At 34.3% G+C, this 24,922-nt stretch overlaps 1 protein-coding gene across 4 annotated transcripts; it reads left to right on the forward strand.

Moving 5' to 3' along the window:
• Positions 1–11,601: 11,601 nt before the first annotated feature.
• Positions 11,602–24,185, forward strand: LOC128997812 (uncharacterized). 4 transcript variants are annotated; one of them, XR_008491153.1, is made up of 6 exons: positions 11,602–11,683; positions 12,610–12,734; positions 15,703–15,897; positions 16,893–16,991; positions 22,541–22,728; positions 24,071–24,173. XR_008491153.1 is itself a non-coding variant. In XM_054423548.1 (6 exons), exons 1-6 carry the CDS (start codon positions 11,626–11,628, stop codon positions 24,144–24,146), a joined length of 645 nt encoding a protein of 214 aa, XP_054279523.1. In that variant the 5' UTR covers positions 11,602–11,625; the 3' UTR covers positions 24,147–24,185. The 4 variants fall into 4 exon arrangements, 3 of the variants coding, with proteins under 3 accessions (XP_054279523.1, XP_054279524.1, XP_054279525.1); XM_054423548.1 differs by having other exon boundaries at positions 22,541–22,632; positions 24,071–24,185; XM_054423549.1 differs by having other exon boundaries at positions 12,610–12,713; positions 22,541–22,632; positions 24,071–24,185.
• Positions 24,186–24,922: the final 737 nt, after the last annotated feature.

A 24,922-nucleotide genomic window follows, 5' to 3' on the forward strand; every position in this document is an offset into this window, starting at 1 on the left:
TAACTAAAACAAGTATGCAGGGTTAAAACATGTTAAAGTTGATACTGTACCGTTTACTGGTGTTCCGAAGCTCCGTTCATTGAGATTCCATCAATGAAAATTAACGACTATCCTTGGTAACAAAGCCATAAGAAACACCTCACTCCATTCTACACTCGTATTTACTCATATTCAGGGTACAAAATACAGTGTTTTGTCCCTGTCTCTACATAATAATAATGTAAACAAGTTTTTGATTAACATTTTACGTCGCATACAAGACTACTTTACAAATAAAAAAAATTCTTCCAACACTTTTCGATATAAATAAACTTATAATATAAAAATTTACAGCATATCAGAATTGTGGAATGGTCTCCCATTGGACATATGATGACCGGTGTAACATATATCACACCATATTTACCGGCTTGTAGATGTTAACGTTTACGTATAGGCCTACATGTAGACATCTCAAAACGTATTGACAGAGGTATATTATTATATTCGTATAAGTCGGAAATGTTTTAAACAAGATATAAGGTAGTGAATGTGATACAAAAACAAAGAAAGCTATAATTATGCCTTCGGTGTGTACTGCATAGCTTTTGTTTAGGATTTCAGAGTATTTTGACTAGTTTCCAACAATCCTGCTTTTGAAAATACTCGGAACATAACCCAACATTCATGTTGCGTTTATATAAAAGGCTCAGAGATAAATTTCCTCTAATACTAGGAACGTGCGGAAACGTAGAAGGTCGAATATAACAGGATTTAGCGTCGGTGCGCATATAGTTGTCGTGCCTTGTCGGATGTCCCAAGAAAAACATTGAGACCTGGACACGCTATCGGAACCGGGTCAAAGGGCGCTGCGCAGGTCTCGGACCAGTCCTTCATATTATATTCAGATTAAAAAGAATAATTTATTCATAGCACTGAAGTTGGTTTAACGAAATACTTAACATTTTCCAGACACAAGAGTAGGAAGGTGGTTACTAGCATTTTGAAACTTTAGAAAACTCGATTTAAATAAAAAAAATTCAGGGGGGAAATAAAAATATGTTCCAACTTTTGAAACTTGTTTACCCGAAATTAAATAACGTTTATTCTACAAAGTACTAAATTAAGTAGACCTGACGCACCTTGTAATTTTTATTGTTTATCACTCTCTTATCCTCCTTTGGATGTACAAATACGTAAAATGAAAAGTTTACAGAAAGCATTAAAATCACGGGTTAGTAGGCAAATTCTCGATTATTGTGATATAATAAATTTTTAGGTCCGTGATAATATAGTAAAAGACACTTTTCGATCCATCTAAACTTATCTGTACACATTATTTACAAGACGGCAAATACAACAAACGATGTTACAATGGGTATTGATTACGACAGTTATTGTCAGGTCTGGGATGGTAAAAAAATTATGTTTACATTATGGGTGTGGATATATTGATAAGTGTAGTTGGCCGTATTATATTGTGTTCGTATTACACAGAACCGACACTTAAAGCACCAATTAAGAATGTTCTTTAGGCCTCGTCGTAGGGATATACTGTATAGGAGTCAGTTATTCAAAGTGAAATTAATTCCCCCCACAACTGCAGTTTTAATACATTGCCATTTTACAATTTCAGGATTCAGTAAAATCAGTACATCGTTCATGTCAAATTCGTGTTCACAAAAATGTATTTTCTCTAAAGATTCCATAAACAAACAAATTCTTTCACACTTAAAGCCCTTGTTGGGTTTTTAAGCTATCATTTTTTCTTATTTCAGAACAAGACTTTTTAACTCAGTTCAAAATAATAATATGTATTTGCGATAGTACATTCGCTCATCTCCCATACCTCCGGTCCTTCCGAGCCGGTCCGTTTTTCTATTTTCTATTTTAAGTAAATTAGCCCAAATGTAAATAGTCATCGTAAGTATCTTTGCAATAGTAAGTGCTATACTACTACTATACTCGTATACTACTACAAGGGCTATACTACTACTATACTACTACAAGGGCTATAGCCTACTACTCCGCCCTTCCATCGTAAAATATAACGTGTCAAGTAAATCTATTTTCTGATATGTTAGGTGTTGAGCTTCTATAACATATTGTTGAGGTCACGAATGCGAGGTTTCATGTCAACAATAAGATTTATTGGTAAATCTATTTCTATATTCGTATAAGTGTAAATACCCTTTATCGTATATATAATCTTTTGTTTCCTGAAAATGTTCGCAATTCGCCCAACCTATCGAGCACAACAAAAAACTCTGACCTATTTCAGGATACGTTTGTGGTTGTGGAAATATGGGCCTGGAAACGGACAGGATATGAAAGTGCTTAAACAAAATTGCTGTTCCGTATTGAGTTCAAATTCGAGTTTCTAAAATCAATTACTGAGGAAATCATCAGGTTTAATCTAAAAAATTGTTATGTATATGGCAATTAGTTTTAATTTTAATGCATACGGTTATTGAAAGACACGTTTTTAATGGTTTCGTAAACAGCTAAATAAAATATAATAAAAATTACTTTCATTTAGTCACTTGAAGTTTAACGGCCTACCTACGAAAATCAAACTTTGTGATGACAAAGGTCTAAAATGGTTACTGTGCAAAGGGTTATTTATCTTATTATGGTTATTTATCTCCTTTTTGTTTGTTGTTTAGAACATCTTATTATTCATATCTGAGTTTAGTATGAGTTTGTTTAAAGATGTTGGCAAATGACAATGTTCCGTTCTGTATTAAGAATACGCAACCATTATGTTAAATCTATTTCTCTACGGGACAGCAACACTACGTTAAAGTGGTTTTGTTTCCATCCATGGTACCCGCGGCTTAGACCTGTTAGTTGATTTATAACCCACATATTCTTCTGGAGTCAGTATTAATTCTAAACTATATCCATACCTAATAAATTTCTTTATTTAAATTACATCGATTTGATCCACCATTCACAGTCATCAATCGATATTTTGTGGCAACCTACTTGAAGCACATGCATTTCTTGCCTTATTTTATGTTTTAGTATTAAAATATTTTGTATGTTATTTTATTTATCTAGTTCTATATTTTGAAAAATTTTGTAGCAATCTTGTCGGAATGGACGTAATTATTCGAGCATTGACAACGGTTGAAAACAAGAATACGGTTAGTTTGGGCTGTGTAAAATACCAAGACCAAGTTATATCTTTAACTAATTTACCACGAGAATGTATAAAAGCAAACGTGTTACACATTTAGAAATATTTGTATACAACAAGACCTTCAAAGTAAACGCTTAGCAGCTATAGCGTGAAAGAAAGCAAAAGTTATGTTTATGACAAGTTGATAGCAAGGATAGTTGAACTCTGAAGGATAACTGTGACACTTAGTAAGTTCCGGTCCTAAACTAAGTTTCCCTAACTCAGTGTTACATTAAGCTAAATGATGATGCTCTTTTATTGATTCCAAACCAACACGCCATCCTCGTATTTCAACTTCAACACTAATGAGACTTGTGGCATACTTTGTGTTGTTTACTTTTACTGAAGATGCCAGTTGATTCTTCAGAGATGGACTTGACTGATGTGCTCTAGAGGACATTAATTTCGTCAATCGCCAACGTCATTGTTTCATGATAACATTGGTGTTGAATACTGGAAGTATAATAATCATATTGTTATCAAATTATACACCGATTTTGAAATGTGTTCATGGTTACGCTTAAACGTACACTGGTGTAAATTTAATAATCATCTCTTATTTTACGGGTTTAAATTACCTTACTCTTTGGTTATACTGTAATACAGCTAGAGGACAAGTAATTACGAATATATAGTTCTACTAAGATAAAGTTGTTGTCCTCTACACAAACTGGGCAAAGCTAACCTTAAAATTGTCTTCTGCTGATCCATAAAAATGACAAATCTAAGAAAATGTTTAATTAACTTATGGTGGTGGCCGTGACCTGGTGTTCATATTAAGCCGACAATACACCTTTCTATACAATTAACATAACCCCTCCGCAGAAAACAAGTCGACTAAGGGAATTTGCTTATTGAGATTTTTCCTGAAATATTTCCTTGTTGTAAGATTAATTCCCTATTTAAGTTCAAAGTTACCGCAGATTTACTATGGTTATCTAATTACTGATTTATGATACAGTATACTGTTTACTATTATAAGTCAGTGAACCTACTATTATACACACTCAAACTTCGGAGTATATTACATTCTACGAAAAAAAAACCCTTTTTAATCGTTCCTCTGCTTATTTGGTACACTCTCTGGTCCCCTGAAAATAGAGAGTAACATAGGAAAATGTAGACATTGTTAGAAAAGTTAACCTTTTATTTTACAATTTTAAAGTTTGATATCATTTTTATTCGTACATTGTAACAGTATAAAACTAAAATATCTATTTATTTTATCTAAATATCACTTACTCTTATTATACTTAGTTAAAAAATTCTTTCTATCTAAATATATTCATTTCAATTATTATTATGGATGCTATAAAGTTTTTTTAAGGAGGAGGGGTTGCCATGTGTCGTTAGCTTCCAAAGACTGAGTATCTTTTATTTGCTCACAATTCCACATAGATTAAAACATTTTAGGGATACATCACATAAATAACTTTTATATGCAGAAAGGCTTTGATTTTTTAAATATTCAATATTCCAAACGATTAGCTCTTATTTTGATAAGGTGCACATAAAGGTATCTAGGCAAGTTTACAGTAAACAATAATAGTGATCATAAAAACATACAACCCTGTAACCTTTCGGTATCTGAATAACCTATATTCAGGATACAAAAAAATTGAACAAACGCGTAGCGTGATCCATCAAAACTTTATACAAAAATAGTGCGTATCTCGCATTTTAGTTTAAAATACTCTTAACCTACAGACTCAGTGATGTATTACATTGCAAGATATTTGTAAGTTGAGCGAAGCTATGCAGTCCTTCGAACCTCCCATTGTTACTAAACACGCGACCGCAAATCTTCCACCGTCTCACTCAATCCCTATCCGTCCAAAATATTATAGCTAATTGTTTAACTCAACAAACAAATTACGATTGATTGCAGTTGTTGTTTGCTTTAGTTTTTCGACTTAAAGATATTAACTGGATTTGTTTTTACAGCTGGCTTGTAAAACGTTTTTGTTGAATTTTCATTTTAGCTTTTGGTACATCTTTAGTTATTTGGGGATGGGCAGAAATATATTTTGTATCTGACGAAATTAGCCAATATCGAGGTGACAGTTTCAATCAAACCTATACCGGCATTGTTGTTGAAAATGAAACAAAGATGCAAAATACATGATTTGAAAATTCGTATACTGTAACCCTACATGTATAAGATTATGATTGTATCGTTTAACAGTTGGAATGAGTAAGCCTACTTAAGTTTGGTATTTTAAATTGTTTTTAACCCTATTGAAGTTGTGTTGAAATCAAATTAGCTCATTATAGCTTTAGGTACACTATACGATCCAAAATTGAATATATATATGTAAATAGTAACCACACATTTATATTACAATGGTTTATTTTGTTTACTTTAATATTTTTGTATATGTGCTCAATCCACGACTGTCGTCAGGGGTACAGTGCAATGACAATAAGCAAGTGATAACAGTTTGCTGCAGATAGTTTATTTATTTATTTATTCACGCCAAATCACTATTTTTACAATCAATTACATGCATAACAATATGTGAATTTATAGTACAGGTAAAATTATACTAAAAAACCAGTAGAAAACATAAAAATTAGTCCATTCATGAAACTTGCAGGAAACGTAGTAATTACCATTAGGTTTTGAAATCTGAAGAGTCCCTAGTGATTGTGGGGGTGGAAGTACCATTTTATGGGGGTTAAAGTTTACGGGGGTAGTGATTTTGAGAAAATTTTTATTTATGGGATCCAAGCAAGTGAGGTGTCGTTTTCTATGTTTCTTAGGATGCAGAATCGAAAAAGAACAAAATAAAAGCAATACAACCAACAGTTTATTAGAAAAAGACTAATTTATTAATGAAAAACTAAATTTGACAAATTAATTAAGGTAAAATAATCCAGTTAATATAAATTATTACAAAACTGATCATGAGTCTGTGTCACATGTTAAAGTTGTGAGGAAAATTAACCAAGAAACTGGTAGTTTCGCCTCTTTAACCACCACGTGTCATATTGTTCATCAGCTACTGATGCATCATCACCATCCATGGAATGGTGAGGGTCTCTAACTCGTTCTTCTCCATCGTTGTCTTGACTTAACACTGACGGCTAAGTATGGGTAGCAAAAATATTTCAGTTCTGGCGGTGATCCTGCAACTTAGGGTGAAGATAATATATAAGACCAAGAACGTAAAACCACTCGGACCCCAATTTTAAGGACCTTGGTCGCCCGTAATGACGTCATCAATATGGCGCTCTTAAGAGGATGCTGGGTCGCTATGAATTAATAAATGCCTGAACCGATTTTAATGAAATTTGGCATACAAGTGCCTGAATACAATATCTAATCCCAGTTTGTCAATGGTCGAGTTTGATTAGGCCATTTCAAAATGGCGGCCGTTAATCACTAAAATAATTAAAAATTGTTTAGTGTTTAGTTTTATCAACTCTCTCCAGAAATCTGCAGCAATTTTTCATTTTCCTTGCAATGACAGGTTGTGATGCCGTTTTTGAATTTTATGGAATAGATAAAATACCCCCACCGCAGCAAACCTGCAGATTAAGTGAGTTTCCATTTGCCTGATTTGATTTTCAATTAAATCTATTTCAATAACCTAAAGTTTAATTAGTGTTAACTAGGTTTGCTGCTACGGGGAGGGTAATAAAATGTGTTATTAATTAAAGTATGAATAGGTTAAAATAAATAAATTGTCCAAGTTTTATCAAAATATAACCATAAACCAGCAAAATATCCAATCATGGTAGTCAAAATGGCTTAGAGAGAAATTCGAAAATTTTACGTTTAGAGGGGCAAACATGACAATACCCAATTTTTATCCCATAAATCCCCCAGAAAACCCTGTTCTCATGGTTTGATCATGCTGGTTCGCAAACTCGTTGGAGTAAACGTAGGTTTACACGTTTTTACCAAATTTCGTCAACCTTAGGTCATTTTTGCTTGAGTTATCGTGCTAACGTTCTTTAAAAAGTGCAGTACACGTCTACAGTCATTAACGCTGATAAAGTTTGATGTTAGGTCATATAGAAAAGTACAAAACATCTTTAGATTGATTTGACTGAGTTCGCAATCCTGCATGATCAGACCATGAGAACGGGGTTTTGGGGGGATTTATGGGGTCAAAATTGGGTTTTGTCATAATTAACCCTCTACACATAACATTTTCCAATTTCTCTCTAAACAATTTTGGATACCATGATGATTTTGAATACCTTAAAAACCCAATAATTTTGTTTATTGAAGTGTTTTTGTACGAATATTGGTTACCTATCGAGAAAATTCAAAAACTGTAAATTTATCATTCTCATTTTATTCTTATAGAGAATAAGTAAACTGTTGTAGTTTGTTCGTTTGAGGATATATTTTGATAAAACTTAGAAAATTTATTTATTTTGACCTTGGCTATTAATATTTTAATAAAAAAAACACACTTTATTATCCTCTCCTAAGCAGCAAACCTAGGTACTAATTAAACTCAATTAAAATATATTTAATTGAAAATCAAATCAAGCAAATGGAAACTCACTTAATCTGCAGGTTTGCTGCAGTGGGAGTATTTTGCCTATTCCAGGAAATACAGAGACGGCATCACGACCTATGATTGCAAGGAAAATTAAAGATTGCTGCAGATTTCTGGAGAGTGTTGATAAAACTAAACACTAAACAATTTTTAATTATTTTAGTGATTATTGGCCGCCATTTTGAAATGATCTAATCAAACTCGACCATTGACAAACTGGGATTGTATATCGTATTCAAGCACTTGTAAGCCAAATTTCATTAAAATCGGTTTAGGCGTTTTGGTATTACAGTATAACCAATTCATAGCGACCCAGCACCCTCTTAAGAGCGCCATATTGATGACGTCATTACGGGCGACCAAGGTCCTTAAACATTGGGGTCCGAGCGGTTTTACGTTCTTGGTCTCATATATTATCTTCACCCTAAGTCGCAGGATCACCGCCAGAACTGAAATATTTTTCTGCTACCCATACTCACTTAGCTTTCAGTGTCAAGTCAAGACGACGATGGAGAAGAACGAGTTAGAGACCCTCACCATTCCGTGGATGGTGATGATGCATCAGTAGCTGATGAACAATATGACACGTGGTGGTTAAAGAGGCGAAACTACCAGTTTCTTGGTTAATTTTCCTCACAACTTTAACATGTGACACAGACTCATGATCAGTTTTGCAATAATTGATATTAACTTGATTATTTTATCTTAATTAATTTGTCATATTTAGTTTTTCATTAAAAAATTAGTCTTTTTCTAATAAACTGTTGGTTGTATTGCTTTTATTTTGTTCTTTTTCGATTCTGCATCCTAAGAAACATAGAAAACGACACCTCACTTGCTTGGATCCCATAAATAAAAATTTTCTCAAAATACTACCCCCATAAACTTTAACCCCCATAAAATGGTACTTCCACCCCCACAATCACTAGGGACTCTTCAGATTTCAAAACCTAATGGTAATTACTACGTTTCCTGCAAGTTTCATGAATGGACTAATTTTTATGTTTTCTTAGGTGAGTTTTACCTGTACTATTAATACTATTGCTATGCAGTGAGTTTTACATCGTGCTCTGGGGCCTATTGCATAAAACTACAAGTACACAAGTTTACATATTAAAAGTTGACAGGTCCCTGTAATTACAATTTAACAATTACAGGTGTTGCTAGAATAATTTGTATACTTGTAAGAACAAGTAAAAAAATTGTAAACAGTTGATTACAATATTACAATAAAATTACACATAGGCCTACGTCATTCGTTTTTTTTTCAAATATTGGATTTTCTAAAGGAGAGCACTCACACTTGGTAAAGTTAATAATAAAATTAGGAAGGGAGCGAGAATCTTCACTTACTATAACGTTATGAAAATAATAGAGTTTTAAGTTTCAGTTTAAGTTCTAAAGTTTTTCGAAGTTAGGTTTTATTGATGTCAAAATGAAAATCCATACTATTCTTTTAGTCCAGTAAAATAAGACATTTTGGTATGCAAAAGGTCGGGTAGTTCTGATTTTTGGATATGTTGTTAGTATTGGGCCCATAACATAAAATCCAAGTTATCCACCTCGAGATACTGCCGCTCGCCGCGGGGCGCGCCACTTGTTATCGAAATATCAAAAATATGGCAATTCTTATTGTTTTTCAATCAATCTCGCGAACCGTTAATTTTACCGAAAATTTTAGATTATTACATTAAAGAAGAATAAATTTGTGACAGTTTAAGCCCAACAGCATGTATGTAGCGTAAATAATGGTCAAAATACAGACCATCAAAATAAATAAATTTTCCAAAGACGTATAAAAATTGTGTTTTTTTCAATATTTCCACAATATAGTTGTTTGAAGCAAACGCCGTATTGATTTAGAGAGTATACCAGTTTATTTGCTATTAATAGAAAATAAATGAAATTGTATCATTAAAGAATTTTGTAGAGCTTAAAAACAAATAATTTATTACATTAAAATGTGTTTTACAGTTATTGGTTACGGAGAAAGTTAAAAAATGTAAATTAAAAACCTGAAGTTATTCCAATAGCAAAGATTTTTAATTATTGTTTTTTCCTTATTTATAGACACATTTTTATAAAATTGGGTAAATTTATTTATTTATTGTCATACTATTATTATTTTATATAATATATTAATCTCCCTGTAGCAGCTAACTTAGGTACCAGTTAAACCTAATGTTATTTAAGGTTTGTGAAAATCAAATCAAGCAAATGGAAATTCGCTTAGTCTGCAGGTTTGCTGAGGTGGGGGTATTTTTATTCATACTTTCATTTATTTTCGATTAATAGCAAATAAACTGGTATACTCTCTAAATCAATACGGTGTTTGCTTCAAACAACTATATTGTGGAAATATTGAAAAAAAAACACAATTCTTATACGTCTTTGAAAAATTTATTTATTTTGATGGTCTGTATTTTGACCATTATTTACGCAACATACGGTTGGGCTTAAACGGTCACAAATTTATTCTTCTTTAATGTAATAATCTAAAGTTTTCGGTAAAATCAACGGTTCGCGAGATTGAGTGAAAAACAATAGGAATTGCCATATTTTTGATATTTCGATAACAAGTGGCGCGCCCCGCAGCAAGCGGCAGTATCTCGAGGTGGATAACTTGGATTTTATGTTATGGGCCCAATACTAACATCATATCCAAAAATCAGAACTACCCGACCTTTTGCACAGCAACCCCATTTTATCTGACAGATTTACTGGACTATTTGTATTCTGCCAATATTCGTAGACTAATACAACCATCTAATCAATTAATAAACAAATTCATACAAAATTGACAAATTAGTTTTATTTCACAATACAGAAAACAAGCTTCAATTTTAATAACGTGGAAACAGTCAAACATTGGAAATTAAACTTAGAGGCAGTGTTCAGACTATTGTCAAAGTCTGAAGTGGTTGATCATTTCCTGCAACCTTACGGTCCCATCTCTGTTAAATTGTTCTTCATTCACATTCTGTTCTTCAACATCATCTTCGACTTCGTTCTCATTGTCAGCCACCTCAATCAAACCTGCACGCCGAGCGTAGTTGAAAACTTAACAATAACAAGCCAACGGTATAAAAGGTGATGGTTTGACTATGCTTGGATTAAAATAAAATAAAATTTATGAATAAAATTATGGCTTAAATAATGAAACTAGGAGAAGAAGCAATGGAGGAAAAACAAGTTGTTAAAGAGCACAACACTATCCCCAATACTCTGCTTTCACCCCCCCCTCACACACAATACAGAAACAAGAAGAAGAACAGGAAGCCATCCTCAGTTGGAGAAGATCCTCTTCAGTGCACTGCAGCATCACTCACTGTCATAATCATGATGCTGAGTTAGAGTATTCCCCTGAGGATGAAGTCTTGGAACAGGACTGTGATATCTGTAGCTGGTTGAACACCGATATCGGTGGAACAACTCCTGGGTCCGAGTAGCCTATCGTGTAGTTAGTTCAAGCTCTTGTCTCAGACTAAGGGCTGGTGTTAATGTGTGTTATTTCCTAGTGTTGCCTGCCCTTGGCTCCGTAATGTATCACTCAAATCCCTGGCTAATACTCGTGAACAAATCTTACTTCGTAAGATGAGTGTGTTCCTGGCCATAAACACAGTGCTGACCGTTTAGTCAGTTTCAACCATTAACATTTAGAAACTATGTAGGCCTACCACATTTATTTGGCTAAGACGTGTTCTAAGTGATCATCCCATCCATATGACCAGCTGTAGCCATTTTTTATTGTGATACAACATAGTTGATTGAGCCACTCACAGATTGGGCTGCTATCAACTATGTTGACCTCCAAGCTCATTCTTTTACCACAATCAAATATCTAGCCTATATCCTTTCATGGTAAATATGTCAGAATATGTTTAGTAATTGTTTGCATTGTTGTTGCAGAGGGGTTGCCTGACCCGCACACTGGGCCATCATGAGATGGAGATGTCCAGGAAGGAGCTGGAAGCTCAAGAGAGGCTTTTGGAAAACAACTTGAGTACGTACTACACCTAGCCTATTTATTAGCCTATTTATTAGCCTATTTAGATTTTTCTGTTTGTTTTGTCAACGCCAATGTAATTTGGTATTTGGTAATCACAAACTATTTTAATCACCACATATTTTAATTGTCAGTGGTGACACCTCCAAACCTCTCAAATTGTTGTGAAGATACAAAAGTATCAAACCCGTTCCTATCACAGCAGAGTCAGAGGCCCTAACCACTATATAGGCTAGCAACACACTCTATCAATTGTTTGTTAGTTTGTAGGTATAAATTCGATAAATTTTATCTTTGTAGTAGGAGCTTTCATTATGTTTATATTTGTGACTTCAAAATTTGCTAACATGAACATTGAGTTACATTTAAGTGTTTATTGTTTTATCCATGTATTCTGGAGGGTGAACATTGAACTAATTTGTGTTTATCATTATGCATACTCAGAAGAAATTTAATATATTTTATCACCATCATTTCCTCCTCAATGGATAATATTCAAACAATATACACTTTTTAAACCCTGAATGCGACAGCAGGGGTAGGTAAATTTATGGATAGTTTTTTTATAATGCATCATAATCATAATTTTTCCTTCATCATTGACAATACTTTACCCAAATGCTGTAAACAAAATCTGAGCACGACATTTGTAAAGTTTGTCAACACTTACCATGAAAGAGTTTTGTAGAGTTTATCCAGATGATGCAAGGTAAACAGTGTTTACTCTGTATACATTTTTAAGTGAACTTGGAACAACCAAATCCTTTCCTCCAAACCTGTTCTATCTACTTATGTTCATAGTAATGACACATTTACTCTGCAGTTTCACACAATAAGAACTGTTTTTGGCACAACAAAAAGCAAAATCATTGTAAAGGCTATTGTTGGCTGGTAACATCATTTAACTTTCAATTTATTTGCAGAGATTTCCCTTTTGGTGGAAATCAACGAAGTTCTCCAACAACGCCAAGAGGTTGTTCAGAGACACAACCTTTTGCTGAAGAATATAAGCGATTTACAAAACCAGGTACAGGACACAACCAAGTGGGTAAGCAGACATAAAAAATGGAAAATAGTCATTCCGCAATCCTGCACCAATGCAATCCTGATTGCTTCTCATGGTTCCTTCTTAATTGATACTACAGTAAAGTCTTGGTTATCTGACCTGGACCTGCTGAGTCAATATGATCAGATACCAAAAAATTATAAAAAGAAACCCCATAAAATTTAACATAAACCTTTGAAATTAAAGATCATTTAAATTAATAAAGGTTTATATGTGGACCCTCAACTCTTGTTTGGAGCTAAGAAATTACATAAAAATTACCAAAAATGTACTAAAGTAAATGATGGGATCCTAGTATTTTTAGCCAATGGTTCACTCAGAGACATTCACTCTGAGACCAAGTGTGTAGAGGAGAAGAAGTATGGATACAGGTATGAGGAGTTTTTGATGCATTGCGCTAAAACAATAAGAGGTTGTACAGCCATGTGAATGAAGGTGTCTAAAACACCATGAAAAAATGCCAAGAGCACTTTTTTATTATACCAATTTTATTTATATAGAATTTTTAATACCCTATCAAATGATACCAAGTTCAAAAAGATCGAATAAGAAATAGCTGAAATATTACGATTTTTAGTTGTAACATGGGGTAGAATAAGGCAGAAGCTAGTCGGTTTGCCCCATTTTACATCTAAAAATCGTAATATTTCTGCCATTTCTTATTCAATCTTTTTGAACTTGAAGTTGTGTGAAAGGGAATTAAAACTGCTAAATAAAAGTCTTCTTGACATTTTTTCCTAAAACTTGCCGTTTTTGAGTAATTTAAGTTTAAAAAATTAAAATGGCCGTCATTTTGAAATTGTATGTTGGATCAAGATGAACTTTTTTTCTAACATGGGTCCCTTTTACCTTAACCTACACATACCAAGTTTTATGAAGATCAGTTGAAAAAATCCAAAAATACAAATGTTTATGTAAAACATACAAAATGGCCGATATCTCGTTAACAAATTTATTTTAGAAAAACATGTTATTCTTGATTTTCTCTTTATTTTGACCCATAGAACCGTTTTCCAGAGTTTGGCTGTTTACTTACGGGACACCCTGTGTATAAGTATCAATAAAAATATTTCAAACTTGTATGGAACAGAGTCCTGGCTTTTAGACAACCTAATAACAGGTTCTTATTACAGTATAGACTCCCTCTCATCCGGACACCTTTTAACCGGACATCAATTTAACCAGACTACACTCGCCAGAAATGAAATCTCTTAAACCGGACAATTTTTATCAGCACATTGGTTTAACCGGACTAGATCTGAAGGAAGTGGGCGGTACTGAAACGACTGTTCTTGTGGGAAAGATTTGAAACCAGTGTTCACGTGTCTAAATACAATGCTCTCCTAAATTTAAGTCAAATACTGATACAGATACATACTGTATACAGTATTTATACAGTATGCATCTAAACGGTCTGTTTAAACGAGTTTTTGGGGACGTCGGTTTAACCGGAAAAACCGTTATCTGGTCTGGCCTCGGGTCCCGAGGAGTCCAGATAAGAGGGGGTCTACTTTAGTGTCTTTTTCTTTAAAACCTGTCAGAGTAGGGCCCAAATATCTTTCATGTTGGGACAAGATCCTTACTGTATGACCCCCTTGCACACATCCAACTTGATCCTAAGCTGCCATGCTGAATCCATGCACTTATTCCATTTCCATACACTAAAAACTTTCCTATAAACCTCGTGCTTCTGCTTTGGTAAGACAGTACTTACTACCTTATTTATGTATACTGAAAATTGCCATCTGTACAGAGAACTACACATTTTTATTAATTTAATTAGTTACATAACATCATTACAGTGCATGACATAAAATTGGATGTAATAAAGTGCATAGCATTACTTAATATTCAACCATTCAACCTATTTTTATGCATACAGATATCCAAATACTATTTTTTTCTTCCTTCAGAAGTTTTTTTGGTCAGTATATCACGCATATTTCATATAAATGAAGAACTGTCTTCATCACATGTAGCATTGACAATAGTCAATGTTCCATTGCCATAACCAGGACAACTTATTTTTCCCAACACACTGAGTTTTCAAAAAATCAGAGTGCTATTGAAGAAATCCCATTTATTTAAGTTCATCTGTAATATTGATGAATGTATAACTTCCTAGAGTAGGCTTGGGTCTGTGTACAAAGAAGAGTTCATAAGCAGTCAACAAGCGCAAGAGTATGAATACAAACCACTTTTCAGCTGTGTTTGGATGAGGCCAGTAGAGGAGTAGGTTACTTTCCTCCAGTAGCTTGAAATACTCTAGATGCAAGTAACTTGCCCCGTTACCTGCTTGCTCTACTGGACTCCTGTAAACCCGGCTTATATATTAAACAAACAATTTTATGCTTAATGGTTGCGCAGATCCTACTACGTAGCTTATAGCATGGGAGACCAAAAGAGACCTTGGCACAAGTGGTGTGGTAATAACATCGAGTAGAACTTGGAGAGTTAGTACACATTTTAGATTTACCTGTAAAAGGTTATTCTTGCTAAACATTAAATGTGGTGGTGGCCCTCAAATCATTAATGCCTCCATTAGTTATCCTTGCAAACAAACAAACTGGATGCAGCATGCAGATCATGGGGAATACCTGTAACTTTTTGAATGAGGTTGTCATGATAAGCCTTGCATTTGCCAGTTCACATGAGCTTCATGTCTGTAGTGGAAAGTATCAACCAAAGCAAGGGTGGGCTGGTACAGTAGAGAATAAACTGTATTGTTAAATACTAGTGGTAATACCGATACATAAACTAATGACATCGTAGTGTGGCGCAAAACCGACTGAGCCATCGACTCACATCTTAGCCTTCATGATGAGGTGGTGAAGCATCATGTTTTACTAACATATATAAGATTTTTTGTCATCTAATGTAGTAGACTTAGGTTAATTGATGGAATAGACTTAATTGTGTTACTGCTGAATGTTTGTGTGTATATGTGTAGATAGAGAGTCTTTGGGACGCAAAAGTGTCTGAGGCCAAGCAGCAGGGAGCTAAGCTAGAGGCAGATGTCTCAGCATTGAGGTTGCAGATCACAGCTCTACAGAAGGCTTCTGGAGGATCCCAACCTGTCAAGTTGTCTGACCTCTCGCCTCAGGATGGCCCTAAGAGTGCTGGCAAGGAGCTTCCTTCTAGAAAAGTGAGAATTAAAAGTAGAGATGTCACTTTACTGACCAGAGAAATATCTTGTAGAGATGATGTAAGAACAATGAGACTCTACGAATAGTAGAAACAGTCTACTTTCTAACCCTACAAAAAAGCTCTCATGATACTACAATTAGTATAATTGGCTACTATCAGTACACTGACTCTGGAGAATTGTAAGTACTTAAACAACATTCCACATCTTCATGATTACCAATTTTTACATTTCCAAATTTATTTTTAGCTTCAAGGAAAGTTTTATGAAATGACTAGAGTTTAATAAAACAGTATGACACTAGAAATAATTCCAATCCTGATTTTCTGGGTGCAGGCTGTCAAAGTCATTAAACTGTCTCCCACTGACCACTGACCAGTTTGAGATAAGGAAAAGGTAAGAGAGCTCAAAAATTAGTAAAATGCAATTAAATATGTCAAAAATCGTGAAATTAATAAGTTTTTGTTGTTGTTTAAACCTACTCATGGCTTAAAGTTTGGATTCTAATTAAAACTACTAACTTCTCTCTGTTTTGAAGCTATCATCACAATTACATAAAAAAATAACGAACAATGTAAACTCCACTGTTGTAACAGTACACTGCAAGATAAACTGTGCATCCGTCCATCACTCAGCCACAAGATATTTGCATTGTACCTAAGATATTTGGGGTGAAATCAGTGAGTATGTAGGTAAGATAAAAGGAGTTTTGTTCAACTGTGTGGTATTCAGCAAGCTAAAATAATAAAAGTACAGTCAAGTTCAGGAGCTTAAAGCCTAAAGTACAGTCAGGGGTGGCAAGAGGGGGTCTCTCAATGCACCCACTTACTGTGTAAAGTCATACCACACGTCACTTGCAAGCGATTTCATGGTACATACTTAATTGATTGTCCACAGCAGTGGGATAACACAGAAAGTTAGATGACCAAAGATCAGATGATCAAGACGCTGCCTTTCCAGGCCTGGAGTTTACTTAAACATAACCCGTGTTTCAGGCCAACTACAAGATAACAGCCACTCGATTACAGAGTGACATCAAATCATTACGTCACAGGATCAATGGCACCAAACTGAGATTGCTCAATGAAATCAAGGTACCATAACTTGAAACCAAATTAAGGGATTGGATAGCCAAATATTTAAGTTGGTTAACAGCATAAAAACTCTGTCAGATTTTTGTTGATTCTTTCCGTGGGATGGTAAAATCTGTGATTTACTATGATACGATCTACGCATTGTAAATATACTTTCACTGTACTTTGGGTTTCTTTACTATAATGAATATAAAACAATAGAGCGTTTATAGACACTCAATATTATAGACTTTATAGTATTACATTGGACTTGTTTCAGACTGCTTTTCCATGTAAAATGCCAGTTGTATTGCAAATATGTTCCACAAGAATTTTTGCTGTCACATCTTTAATACTTGGTTATCTAAATAGTTTTGTGTACCTTAATATCAGCATGAGTTGATAGCAGGCATAGTTTGTTAATCCTCTTGAGTTTACAATATCAGTCAATGTCTAAACATTATAGACCACAGGTATTGTAGCAAAAGTAGGTATTTGTAGTACAAGTAGTCATTATTTTACATTTTTAAGATCAGAATCATATATAAGCAGATATTTTGCTATGTGTTTTCTTTTATTAGAACTAAAGTTCTAGACAGCATTTTTCTTCAGTGTCAAATAAGTGTAAAACAAACCACACTAAAAACATACACACTAGGGTAGATTGTGAAAGAGTGTTGCTCGCTAAAGATTTTAAACTAAGGTATTTTCTATTGTATGAGGATTTTCTCTAAATTAAGGTCTCCATCTAGCTCCATTTGCGGTTCAGCGAGTCAACTCAAATCTGAGATCAGTGCCGTGTTTTTAACTTCGTCATTTGGTACAATTGATCTAAACAATCTCCACACTTATGTGACAATTAGTTTCCTCGTGGTAGCTAAAAACTATGTGAACGAAGATCTTTGTTGCAGCCAAGTATATGAATTGTACTCCCTGATAATACTTCCGTAATCTAAGGTTTCAACCGCTTCTGAAGTCCACCGGCAGTTGAAGGACGTGATTGGAGTAAAGTGTTCATACATAGAACATGGTAAAAGAGGTGGAAGGAGTCTGGTGGTACAGTAAACATTTATACAAGGTTCACAATGTTTTTCATGGTGTATATTAGTCTTGATTCAGCCTGTAGCCAAAACTAGAGGGATTATGCATTTTGATCTTAATGTGATTGAACCAGAGACTCCTGAACTGATAGGGGATCTGTATTGTATTATAATAATAATACTATCAACAACTGTATATGGTAGTTGTAAACAAGAATATCAGCAATTGAAGATTCCTCAACTTAAATTACTTTCCTAATATAAACTGAAACGCCCCCTGCTGGCCTTTTTGTAAAAACAAGTGCGACCTTTAATAAATTACACAAAACCTTCATGCAAAATTTCCTACGTGAACAAATTTACTGTCTCAACAGGAGTAGACCCCCTTTCTATCGATTATCAATTTTATCATTGAAAATTTGATATGGGAACGCCACCTACTGTGTATTTTTAACCCAAAAAGTATGAGTGAAGGATGAGTGTAGAATGGAGTGATATGATCAGTTGTTCCAGTAGCTAGGATCATTTATTTAAAGAATGATCCTATAGGAACCTTATTACGGAAGACGATTTAAACTTGACAAGAGCATTTTTTTTTAAAGAGGTTGGTGGCCTTTTTTTACCTTTTTACTAGCACATCCACATAGGTTACAGATCTGTGAGTGGAATATGTCCAGAAAAAGCAAGGAATGAGCAGGTTAACTTTACTGATAAAAAAGAGTGACAGGTACGACATCGCTGCCTTGGGCCCGAAGTCCGCGGCGCTACCGACTGAGCCACCCACTCACCAATTGGTCAACTATCTTGCACACAACTAATCTGCAACTAATCTTGCAGATCTGATTGGCTGCAGATTTTTGTTTACATCATTTTCAGCTTCTATGACAAGATGAATCATTGTAGTTGGAACCGGCTAAAATTGTAGTAGAAGAACTAGAAGAAGTAAAGAATACAGGGGTTGTCTGAGATTTGAGCTAGTTTACTTCACCAAGTGATGAGCTCGATGGAGACCTTAGTTATAAAACAACCCTCGTAACAATGTTTTGGTTATAACTTCAGGTTATTTTCAACAAGTTTATCTGCTTGATGTAAGTTTAGGTACTGGAAATGATTGGAAATGGAGGACTTTAAATGTGGATTATTGGGTTTGATTCCCTATATTATTTTACCATTGGCTTTGTTATAAGTTACTTTGTCATAGTCGGTGTTTTGACAGTCCATTTTTCTTAGAAACAACAAAGAACAGGTTTCTTGGATAAAAAGCAACTGAATTGGAGGTCTTCGCCAACTACGTTTATAAAAACAAACCGACTAAAATTATTCTATATATCATCCACCGACTATATACAATTTTATATAGAATGATGACTGCTCTGAATTTTTATTCTTTCCTCCTCATTCGTAGACCAAAGAGACCAGGTTGACCTATAAACCAAAATATGAGAATTGGCTGAGTTAAGGTCTCCAACAATCCCCCATCACGAACAAGCAAACTAGTTAAAATCTCACACCAGAGAGCCATTTTAGTTTAGGTACTTCATCCACTTGACCTAGTTGTGAACATGTCTGCATGGCCCTCTGTGAACTCCCCAAGCCATTTATGCTCTTTTTTTGTAGTACCTATAATAAATTTTCTGGATGCACACATTCATCAACTGGCAAAATATTTCAATAGGAGTTTACCCCCTTCCAGAAACTCAATCAAAGAACACAATTTGTATTTGGTGGGAGCATCAATTTTCCTTCACGTCGTTTTCAGTGACAAGACTAATTTTCAGAATTTATGTGGTATTCCCAGATTTAAGAACAAATAATTAATTAAGTTGTTTACCTTTTGATTACCAGGTTCTTGATGAATTAAGAAGTTTACGCTCTATGTACATTTCGCCACCAGTGTGGCATCATCAGGAGCTGTTTCTTGTTTCTTCTCACATCACTTAGTCACTAAAAAACGCAATCGAACGCAATGAATCGTCCGTGAATGTAAATAAGTGTGTGCGTTTTTTAGTGACTAAGTGATAAATCAGAAACAGCTCCTGATGATGCCACACTGGTGGCGAAATGTACATAGAGCGTAAACTTCTTAATTCATCAAGAACCTGGTAATCAAAAGGTAAACAACATAACTAATTTTCACGTACTGGCTGGACTAGAAGTGGATGGTGTTAGAAGATTTTCACGTTGGTGTTTGATTTAAACTAGCTTACTTTGTCTCAACAAGAGATCGTTACCTTAATCACATTTGTTCATTTTTTATATATAAACAAATTTTGAAAATAATATTGATATAATGTCATTTGCCAATAAAAGCTGCTGAGGTTATATATTATTGTATAGTAGGCATGATTAACACAACTTTTTAAATGTTGCCGATTTAAAAGCATTACCAGTATTTTAAACAATAACAATTTATCCATTTAATGGTTTTAAAACTATGAAATTCTTAGGATAAAATGTAAATATGATAATATTAAACATTATAATGTTTCACATGAAACCATACTGGTTAGTAAAACATGAGACTTTTGATATCAAACCTCGTGGGTAACTGGATTACCGTGTTCTAGGTACAGTCTCTACGTCTAGAAGTGTGTTCTCTTCAAAACGAAGCTTGGATCTCTCGACCCTACCATGCTGTTAGTAATTTTCAGTTTTGACTAAAGTAATTCTCTCAAAATACCACAATTAACATTCTTATTTCAGAGACCTTTGTTTAATGTAATGTTCTGCCTACACTCCAAAAGCATGTCACCAATCCAATAAAACCACACTAAAATCTTATCATATTTTAAGACATAAAAATGTAAATACGATAAATTAAAAAAATTAATCTCATTACTGAATGAGCTGAGCACCTTCACAAATTTAATCAAAAAGTTCACAGCTATCTCCGTTTTTGTTCACACTATACCACATTTAAATTCTCTTACACAACTATATTTACAGCTGAAGAGATCTGAGTGCAAGTGTTTAATTCAAACGTGTCAGTAGAGTATGTGAAAATCCTAGCAAATACTTGAGACTAATAACAACACTAACTTCAAACAAACAATAAAGAGTCATTAGAATAGCCAGTACAATTTTCGAGGGGGGAGTCAAACTGGGAGGTGTGGCCCATGCAGATTTCTTCCCACAAGTAGCTTTCCCTTTCCAGACTAAGTTTTAAATTTTAATGTTTGCTTCGCATTTTTCTAAATTATTTTTAATCAATCACATAGTATTCCCAATTAAATTAAACATTTTACTGCTGTAAAACTATGCTGGCAAATCTTTAAACACTAAAGTGCAAAATAATACTCTTCATTTGGGTCAACACCATTCTGTTTCTTTAAATTGTTTTTTGACATTTCTATAACCTCTACTCTAATGACATGACTCCAGCTGAGTGATAAATTCTAGCTAATCAAATACTAAACCAGATTTTTCTGAGAAGGACTCTACTAAAAAATCAGAAAAAAATATTTCAGCAAGAAGCAAAAGCTCAGAACAACTGGGTGTGCTTAGGGTTACTGGTTCAATCTTATTTCCAAGCACCAAGACAGGACCCTGCTGTTCTGTACCATTTTGTGTTTAAAATAATTCTGGACCAAGAATTGTTTTAAAGTTTTCTTAATCTTTTACAAAGCTTCATATATATCTCTACTATCCCACTTGTATGAATTTCATTCAGTCGGAGCTTAAAATAATCCTTTCAACTATTTCAGTAAAGTGATACACTATGAAATACCATTGGCTTTTAGATATTGAAGTTGACACTTCAATCTCTATGGATAAACTGTAACCAACTTTCTACTCATAATGAACATATAGTTCAATTTTTTTAAATTTCATTCATAGTTGATGCTATCAAAGTTAAAATACATCCCTTAGTTTTTGACAATATAATATGTTAAATTACATAAAAGATGCTATAGTTTACAATACGTTCTCCTTCAAATGTGGCTCGGTTAAAAGTATATATTTATTTTTTCTTCTTCCGCAGCTCTTCAGGCCTTGATGGACTTTGGCTTGCGCTACAACTCAACTCTAAATCAATATATACCTCCAGTTGTGTACTTTTAAAGACCTCATATCATCCTATACTTTGTGAATGGATCTACCTTCTTCTTGGCCTGCCTCTTCTTCTTCTGGTCCCTTCAATGTTCTGCTACAACAATCCTACCGGCTGTCTACCTCAGGGAATTCTCTCCACATCATGAACAATAACCAACTAATCCTTCTTGCTTTGATGAAGCATACAATATCCTTCCCTTGCACTTTTTCATCCACTTCCACATTCCTCAGAGCTAGGTATTTTTTCATCACTGCTCCCTGTAAGGCCAAGCTGGAGTCGAAGGTTAAAGTTTATCTATTCAACAAAAGTCTGTAATTTACATCAGACCTCTTTGTCGGTGCCTCAAGTCTACTATGTCCATTTATATCCTAAAACTGGCTATAGCTTCCACATGGGAATGTAATATCTATTTCTGTCAAAATACAAAGGTAATATCCAACTGAGTACATAGATAACCAAAAATTAATTTGTTGCAGAACAAGCAGCAGGCAGAGGCCGAAGTGAGGCAGTTGAGAAGCAACATATCTTCGAGTAAACACAACAGCAAAGCAACAACTCCTCTGCCAGGGTACAGTGACAGTCCATGCCCAGAGCCTCCCATCCTCTAGTAAATACCTGCCTGCTCGACAAGTGTAGTTGTAGCGAATTTGAATGAGTGGAAAATGTAAGACGAGTGAAAGGTCAAATTACTAATTACGACTTAGTATTTAAAGCTGTTACAACAACACTGGGAGTTGAAATAGTTACTTGGTCCCTGATAGTTACCTATATCACTCTCATTGACTGGTTTCAAAGATAGACTGTTTCACTGACACTATTTTAAAGTTACTTTTCACACAATGCTTTTACGTTTTTGGCAGATGTCAGCAAAGTGTTTAAGACATTACACTTGTATGATTCAGCGTACTCAAACCCAGAGTAAAAAAGGCTTTCAGTGGCTCTCACTTTAACTTAGTTTCAAATTGTTTTTTAGAAAGTTGTCAAGAGCTCAAATTTTGACCACTTTAGCACCCAGAAATTAGAGACTGTCCCTTTTATTCCTCTGATCAATCAATGGACATGATGAACATACAAGCAGTGGAGGCTGCTCAATCGAATTGGTTTTGCACTCATCTCAGTGGGTATAACTAGTTCAAGTTGAAATTATGAGTGACTGACGGCTCGCCATGTAACTGTGGTGCAGAGTTTTTGGATGTTCTGACCTCTCATGTCAGATGGTTAGATTATGACTGACTTTTTATTGTCGATGAGTTCTCTTCTAAGTCTGGTCTGGGGAGTTTATGGTGCTTAATTGTGGATATTTATAGGCTTGCACTGTGGATGTGATACTCCCTGGTGTGGATTAACGTCCGCACTAGTGAGTAGCCTACTATGACTGATCCGCAGTACTATTCTGATAATTAGAACAATTTGTTAATTACAAGAAAAAAATGTGGTTCCGATTCCACTATGAACTGTAGGTCCTTCAGTTGCAATTGTCTGTATGGGCTAACAGCAGTGTCTAAAGAAAAATGTCGGCCTCAGTCACTAACAAGACTACAAGATCTCATACTACAGTCATCTCCATTCATACTTGGCTTAAAATACCTACATTAGTATGGTCACCACACCATTTCTGATTAAAGTATTAAAGAGTTATTTCTAAGTACCTACACATAAAAAAAACTAACAATAAGAACCTTGACTGCCTTTATTTCATTACTTGATGAATCTGTATCATTAAATGTCAAAATATAATATGTGTTCCTACTTACACATATAGAGAAATACATGTATGAATCATTTACATGTACAGTACATAAATAAAATAATCGAACAAAATTTGTGTATCTTCTGCTGCTTCATACATCTAGTGGCCATAGGAGAATTTTTAACCTCTCCCACAGTTTGCATTCAATAAAATCAGATGTAAAAACCTCTCAATCAGACCTGGTGGTTTATTTCATGGAAACTTTTAATATGTAAGAAACAATGTTGTTTATAATGTTAATCATGTACTTTTTCAGGCCTGTCCTCTGCTATTTTGGCGATTCTGCAAAGATACGACCTACCATCACAGCTGGTCGTAGACTGGTCCAGTAACTTCCGTCTTCGTTCCTCTTAGTCTTAGGAATTTTAGAGTGTAGAAAATTCTTTTAGTAAAATAAACAAACACTCATAACATTACATATCGGACCATACACTGATTCATTGTAAATAACTTTGTAGCAAAACACTGTGATATTTTAAGCTCAATTTTGCAATAACCAAGAGAGTCTCTTATTCTTCAGAAAATATTAATTTTGAAACTATAGTAATCAGTTTGCACTTTTATATTACACTTTAGTAGAAAGCTATTTTTTTATTTAAAGCATTGTCATAGTAAGGTTTTGTCAAATGAAAACTTGTTGTTCCTATTTTTTTGGCTCTTGCATGCATGTTAAAGTAAATCGAGAGAAAATCAATAAGATCTTCATTGTTTCAGTATTTAAGAACAAAATGTTGAGTTCCATATTCAACAAAAGGAAACAGTACTTTTGGACTACAAATTGTTTTTAGTTTAATATTCCAAAAGTATTGTGATCACTTAATATTTAATATGAAATTTACCTTATCTGTATTTTATATTTATACAATACAGTAGAGTCTCATTTATGCAACCTTCCAGGTTATACAACCGTTTCTGTGAAATCAAGTACTAAAATAACATACTAAGTTAACTAGTACTATTACATATTAATAGTACTAACTATTAACTTTCCTCACTGCATACAAGGAGCAGTTCATCAGCCCCATAGCTGCTTACATCTCTGATGCCCTTCGCATCTTAGTCGGGGTGCATTGGAGACCGATGGACGAGTTTCTTTTCATCTAATTTT

This window comes from Macrosteles quadrilineatus, unplaced genomic scaffold (assembly GCF_028750875.1).
Source record: "Macrosteles quadrilineatus isolate MER2022 unplaced genomic scaffold, UCM_ALF_1.0 Scaffold_7__1_contigs__length_78375512, whole genome shotgun sequence".
NCBI classification, from domain to species: Eukaryota; Metazoa; Arthropoda; class Insecta; order Hemiptera; family Cicadellidae; genus Macrosteles; species Macrosteles quadrilineatus.